The sequence below is a fragment of the Elephantulus edwardii genome, unplaced genomic scaffold (assembly GCF_000299155.1).
Source record: "Elephantulus edwardii isolate Elephantulus edwardi_28Jun2011 unplaced genomic scaffold, EleEdw1.0 scaffold00016, whole genome shotgun sequence".
Classification (NCBI taxonomy): Eukaryota; Metazoa; Chordata; class Mammalia; order Macroscelidea; family Macroscelididae; genus Elephantulus; species Elephantulus edwardii.
The window spans coordinates 2,407,475-2,414,812 of NW_006399766.1; the positions used below are offsets into that span (position 1 = coordinate 2,407,475).

The window sequence follows — 7,338 nt, forward strand, 5'->3', positions numbered from 1 at the left end:
ATATTGAAATCATTTTATTAAGGAATCCACTGACTTCAAGTCCATTTATACTTGCAGTGACCCTTCATGAGTTGCTAATGCTATAAATCTGTATGTTATAAGACTACTCATCTTCCTCCCACAGAACATCTGGTGGATTCAAACTGATGATCTTTTGGTTATCTGAACTTTTAAATAGCAACCCAATATCTAATGTACTATACCATTAGCACACCTTCAGTTAGGGAAAGGGAATATACAATAAGAAGAATAAGAGATGATCGGAAAAATATGGAGAACATAAAAAAGAAAATAATCTTCAATTCTCAGAAAGGCAATTGTGTGTTACAACACTCTAAATGATGTTGGCAATTTAAACACATATTACAGCAGCAGAATTTAAATTCTCTTGGCCCATGTTGTTAGAAGCCATGAAGTCAATACCAATTAATAATAACCTTAAATGGAATAAAATAACCCTAGAATGGAAGAAAACCCTGCCATATTGTGCCATCTTCACCACATTTTATGTGTTTAAACCCATTGTTATAGTCATTGTGTCAATCCATCTCCTTGAAGGTTTGTGGGAAAAATAAAGATTAAGCAGATGGGCTCCATCTTAGAAACAGAATATCATATTGAGAACATGCTGACTGATACTTGACCTGAGGCACGAACAAAGTTATTAACTCTAGGAGAAGATGTACCCAAGAAAGATTACAATCCTTGATGAAGAAGAATAGGGAACTGTTTTCCTCCCCGAAGAATCTGGCCCGTTCTCTAGGATGATACATCTATAGAGATGAGGGACGTTTCTTTATCTTGGGAACATGGGCCAGTTCCGGAAAGAGAGAGAAACATTGCATTCTTCTGTATGGGTTCCATTGTGCATCAATGTAGAACAATCAGATAGAGGTGTTTACACTCTACTATAAAGCAAGAGGTTCCTTTGATTCAAGTCAAACTCTCACTCATGAAGTGGATGCGCCGCCTGGGATTCTTCCACTGAGACGTAGGCTCGCTCTTTCAGGGACTTCCCAGGTAAAGTATGTTCTCAGTGCTGATGCCCTGTAAAATAGACGGATTCCCTCACTTTACCTCTTTTCTTGAAATACTATCACTTTGTCTATCTCTGTTCTTATTTATTTTCTAAATATTTGAAATGAAATATTCCTTATAGTAACGTTATTACATATTCATTTTAAAGAGGTCCTTTGCAGCAGATTTGAGCACTGTGATCTCTTCAGAAGCTGACCTAATTACTATAAATATAACAATCATTGTTGTTACTGTTGTTAGATGTCATTCAATAGCTTCTTTAAGTGTGTACGGTACAACTGTTTCTTCTTCTTTTTTTTTCAGAAGCAAATTTCCAGACCTATCTTCCAAGACAAGGTGAGTCTGAATGAAAAACAACAACAACAACAACACACAGACACACACATAAAACCCAACGAAAAACAAACCCAAACATTTCTTCTAGCAGTCAGATACTTAACAATTGGAACCACTCAGGGTCTAGCCTTATTTTTTTGTCGTCAGGTGCAGTCTAGCCAGTTCCGACTCATAATGACCCTATATAGTATAACAGAACAAAATCCTATTCAAACCAGAGCCATTCTCACCCTACTCACAGATGTCGTCTGTTTGATTACTGCATATTCCAGCTGCTGATGTTCATGTGTCACTGTTTATGCCTTCCCCCCCTCAAAGAAGTATTTGCAATGAGTAAGTTTTGGTCATAGAAAATTCTATCAAAATAGCTCCAGTTTCATTTCTATCTCCGATGTTCTAATTTTTCCCTCTATTTTTAAATTAAATTCTACTTTAAAATAATATATATATAAACTAGGATGGTTACTATGAGGGGTGGAAGGGGTGACAGAGTAGCAATTTTAAATTCCAATAATAATTTATTAGTATTGAACCTTGTTTACATGTTCAATCAACTTCCGATTATACAAGTTGGTGCATCAATCTGAATAGTGGTCATATAGATTTTTCTTTTATGCATATGTTTAGTATTCTATCGCTGGCCTTGTACTTCAGGAACACCACTCATTCGTTGCCAGTGATTGCCCAGAGTAACTGGGAATGAGGGCATTGTACAAAAGAGAAACCTAAGTGTTCAGGTTGACAGCATGATGGCTGTGAGACAATTGTTCCCTCACTTGTTCTTTATGGCTCTCAGACATATAACACTTGGTGTGAGGGGTGTAAACTCAGCTCAGGCAAAGAAGAAATGCCAGTACCGAGGACATGGAGTTGAGGACCCTGAGCGTGCAGTACTGGCGGCGGCCCCTGCCGTCGAAGGGGGGTGCGCAGAGCTCGCCCTTGCGATCACCTCTGGGAGACCCCAGAAAGGTGATCGGGTATTCTATGTCTTGGTTTCATTTTCCATCTCTGGAGACTCGGTGGAGACGTGGACTGCACGTGCTTTCACAGGTCTGCCTGAGAGAAGATAAACCTACCTGGTTTCAAGGTAGGACCCTTAAGTGAGACTTGAGGGTATGAAGGACCCCGGAACGAGGGGCTTGTGCAGAAAGAATCACCCTTGAGACGGTGGGGCTGGACGGCAGCCTGGGAGAGCCCTCACTCACGGTGCGGAATGCTGAGACGAAGCCAAGGACTGTGGCGGACCACGATCTGCTCGGGGTCCACGGGAAAACCAGAAGTGTGGGACACCCACCCTGGGAAACGGGGGAGGGGGTACCAACTGAGTGCTGATACTAGCTTTGAGGCTCTGAGAATGCTGAGACTTTTACGTAGGTGGTGGTGGTGGTTGTTTTGGGCCTTTATTCGAATGTTTTATTCATAGCTCACCCTTCCAACAGATTTTCAGGCGTTGTAAATTGCGCAGAAGGACACTGACCTTTTTTCTCATGCCAAGAAACTGGTGGAACATGAATTTGGCCACTTAGGGTTGGCAGTGCAATTCCTTTGATTTACCAAATCAGTATAAGGAAGAATCATCAATCCTACAGGAGTCCATGGAAGGACCACGAGTAATTTTTACCAATGTATATATAGATCCTATTACAGGAGTTTTGCCATAGTGCTTATTTGAATAGGAGAAAGTGTCACGAAATTTACTTGCCTGGTATTTCAGAGAAGAGAGATCTTCGGCAAAAATTGGTAAATGTAGTTAATGTAAATGTAGACCAAATTTATCCACCAGTGTCCATTCTGAAGACTTTTTGCGGTAGATAATGCCACCATCTAACCCTACAAGAGAGAGCACTGCTGAAGGCTTTGTCAAACTACCTCATCGTATAGATGAGATTCGACAAGCCTTTCACTACCTGCATTATTTGGATTGGGCAGCATAAAGTGAGCTTGCCAAAAAAGCACCATTGCCTAATTTCACAGAATAGGTTTCCAAACCTACCAGGAAAAAAAAATGTAATGAACCTAAGCTAGGATCCTTCCATCCAAAAGAAATGGACCTCAGCAGAACCCAGGCCTACCAGTCTGCTATCAGATGTGAGAGTTCTGTCCTGGGTTGACTGGTTAAAGCCAGTGGAGCATTCATACTTCTTTTAGATCCCTAGGGAACATAACACTTAGAAAAGATGGCATTTGAGGCTGTAGATCATTATCATAAGAAGATTATTGCAAATAGCTTTAATCAGAAGCATCACAGTTCATTTTGGCAACTTAGGTCACCCACAGTATCCTTCTCTCCTCAGGTTCTGGTCCCAATTGCTAAGTGCACTCGTCCTTGCTGCTGTCTACAAAGGTCATCATGTCTCAGGAGCAGGAGAAGTCATGGCTTGGTGAAATTGAGGACCTGGACAGTACACAGGGCGATCAATCTCTGGAGGAACTCCTTCCCTCTCCCTCCAGTTTTCCAATGGTTGATAACCTGGAAGAGTATCTTGATGACGAAACACCCAGTGATTCCCTGGGTCTTGAAGATGAGGATTCCTCTATCATTCCTGCCTCATTGACCTCATCAAACAGATCAAATGACGGTTCCATCAGTGAAGAAGAGGAAGATATTCCAGGCACCTCCGAGATTCTGGCATTCATTATGAGTGTATGCAAAGAACTTCTAAGCATGAAAGTGGATTTCCTGGTGAATTTCCTGCTGACCAAGTATAAAAACCAAGAGTTTATTACAAAGGAAGAGATGCTGAATGTTGTCCTGCAAGAATATTCAGACTTCTTTCCTGAGATCCTCACGAGAGCCACTGAATACCTGGAGCTGCTCTTTGGTCTGGATCTGAAAGAAGTGGATCCCGTCAACAACATCTATGTCATTCTGATCAAATTAGGCCTCACCTACGACGGGCTGCTGAGTGAAGTAGAGGGCATGCCAAAGACTGGCCTCCTCATACTGATCTTGAGTGTGATCTTCATGAAGGGCAACAGGGCCACTGAAGAAGAAGTCTGGGAAGTTCTGGGCGTGACAGGGATATATCCTGAGGAGAACCACTTCATCTTTGGAAATCCCAAGAATTTAATCACTAAAGATTTGGTGCAAGAGCAATACCTTGAGTACCAGCAGGTGCCCAACAGTGACCCCCCACAGTTTGTATTCCTGTGGGGCCCACGAGCCCATGCTGAAACAACCAAGATGAGAATCCTGGAGTTTGTGGCCAAGGCCCAGAAAACCGACCCAAGATTTTTCCCATCCCAGTACGAAGAGGCTTGGAGAGATGAAGAAGAAAGAGCCCAAGCCAGAGTTGCAGCCATCCTTGGAGGTCTCCACATGTATAGGGCAAATTACAGAATCCTGACCAGAAGCATCTCTTTCCCCTGAAGATATCAGGGGTAGATTGTTCACATGAAAAATCAAGAAAGCTATGAGTCTTTTAAATATGTAGGGAATCAAACATATTTCATCAGGTGTCTGCATTCTAGATTTGCAACATTGAAAATTAAGCCTGTATTTGTAGAGAGATGTAGATTACTTGCACTTAATTTCATAAAGCTTTTCATTATGTTCAGATTCTGTAATGTTAAGGATGATGTTTACGCATTGATCACTGCTTATATTATTTAACATCTTTGCAATATTTGTATTGTATTTTGTGATGTGGAATAAGATGGTACCTTAATAGGTATGTGTTTGCATAGGTGAAAGAATACAGATTTAATTCAAGTGATATAAAAAATCACAGAAATAATTAAAAAGTGTTTCAGTTTGATATTAAGTTTAAAGGAGGTGTTCTCTAAAACAGAGTGATACTGACTTGGATTTTCTCTGCTTATTTGATTCTGTTAAATAAATAAAACTTAATAAATGATAATACGTGCTCACTATGTCTCTTTTATTCCTGAGCCCTTAAAATAGAGTTTCCACACTAGAAAGTAGTGATTCAGTACTTAGAATGCTACAGCAAATAAGTGTCAGCACTTGCTTATAGGAGGTTTTTTTTTTTCATTTTTATTGTGATTTAGTTATATATTGTAACGAAAGTTTACACAAATCTTGGGATTTCATTTCTTTATTGTTACACATTTTCCTCCCTCCCTTCCCCTTTCTCAGTCTACTTGTTTCTTTTTTTTTAATTATTGTTGTTGTTGCTGTGTACCATCAAGTCAAAATTGACCAATAGCGGGCCCTCCAGTGGGTTTTCAGAGGCACTTTAATCGCACAAGAGAGGATTGCTCATCTTTCTCCCATGGAGCAGTTAGTGGATTACAACTGTTCCTATGTGATTATAACACCGTTTCTCACCACTAGGCCACCAGAACTCCCTTTAGTATTGTTGTTGTTGCTATGTGCCGTCGAGTCCCTTGCGACTCATAGCGACCCTATGTACAAGAACCTTAAACTCTGCTCTGTCTTGTGCCAGTCTCACTGTCTCTGACACTCCCATCCCGATTATCCCAGTCACTGAATCAATCCAGCTCATAGAATGGGCCTTCCCCTCCTGCACTGTCCCTCCACCCTCCCAAGCATGATGTCCCTCTCCAAGGACCAGTCTCTCCTCACAACATGTCCAAAGTATGTTAGACGGAGCCTCAGAATCCTTGCCTCCAAGGAGCCACCCGGTTTAACCCTTTCCAGGACAAATCTGTTTGTTTTCCTAGCAGTCCATGGTATTCTCAATACTCTTCTCCAGCACCACAGCTCAAAGGCATCAATTCTCCTTCTATCCTCCTTGGTCATTGTCCAACTCTCTGATGCATAACAAGTGATTGCGAAGACCATAGCCTGTATCAGACGCACCTTAGTCTCCAGAGACACACCATTGCTCTTCAGCACTTTGGAGAGGTCCCTAACAGCAGACTTTCCCATGGCAATACACTTTTTAATTTCCTGGCTACCGGTGCCAAGAGTGTTGACTGTGGAGCCAAGCAAACTAAAGCTGTGAACAATCTCAATCTCTTCACCATCCATCCTGATGCTGCCAATTGGTCCAGTGGTGAGAATCTTTGTCTTCTTGACACTGAGCATCAATCCATATTGGAATCTGCAGTCCTTGACCCTCTGCAGCAGGGGCTTCAGATCCTCTTCAGTTTCAGCAAGCAGGGTTGTGTCATCTGCATAATGCAGATTGTTGATAGATCTTTCATCAATCTTGACCCCACATTTCTCCTCAAAGAGTCCAGCCTCCTAGATAATCTGTTCTACATACAGGTGGAAAAGGTATAGACATAGGACGCATCCCTAGTGTATGCCCTTCCCAATTTTGAACCATGCAGTGTTCTCTGGCTCTGTTCTGACGACTGCCTCCTGGCCCAAGTATAGGTTTCACATTAGAACGATCAAGTGTTCTGGGATTCCCATTCTTCTCAGAGTCAGCCACATTTTGGTTGGTTTTTTTTTATATTTGTATTAGTATTATTTTCTTTTATATTGGTGTGCATACAAAATTCATACACATGTATTTCATTATATTCTTCATTCACGTTGTGTTTCATACAATCATTCCCGTCCAGTGCGTCTTATAGAAAGAGTCACCATGAAACTATATCCACCATTACTATAACTTTTCAGGTCCCCACCAGATCTTTACCATTTTCTTTACCCCCTCCTTTTACCCATTAAATTGTGTGTCCCTGTGATTTCTCCCCTGCCTATTTCTCCCCCAATTCCCCCTTGGATCCCCATAAACGTTTTATTAGTTACCCAATTTTTACAATAATAGTTGTATGCAGTATTTGTCCTTATGAGCCTGGGTTAGTTCACTTAGCATAGGGCTCTCCAGTCTCTCTAAATTATGTAGTAATTTTCAAAATCATTGCTCTTGAATGCTGCATAGTATTCCATCATGCGACTGTACCATAATTTCTCAATCTCAATTATGGTTGGACATTTGGGCTGTTACCAAGTTCTTGCAATGGTAAATAATGCTACTATGAACATTGGTGTACAAGTCTCTATTTTTGCCTCAGTTCTAATTT

The 7,338-nt window shown here is 41.2% G+C and overlaps 1 protein-coding gene across 1 annotated transcript; it reads left to right on the forward strand.

Moving 5' to 3' along the window:
- Positions 1-2,238: 2,238 nt before the first annotated feature.
- LOC102870607 (melanoma-associated antigen B16-like) lies at positions 2,239-4,744 on the forward strand. The gene is made up of 3 exons (XM_006881852.1): positions 2,239-2,351; positions 2,496-2,688; positions 3,719-4,744. The coding sequence occupies exons 1-3, from the start codon at positions 2,239-2,241 to the stop codon at positions 4,742-4,744; spliced, it is 1,332 nt and encodes a 443-aa protein (XP_006881914.1).
- Positions 4,745-7,338: the final 2,594 nt, after the last annotated feature.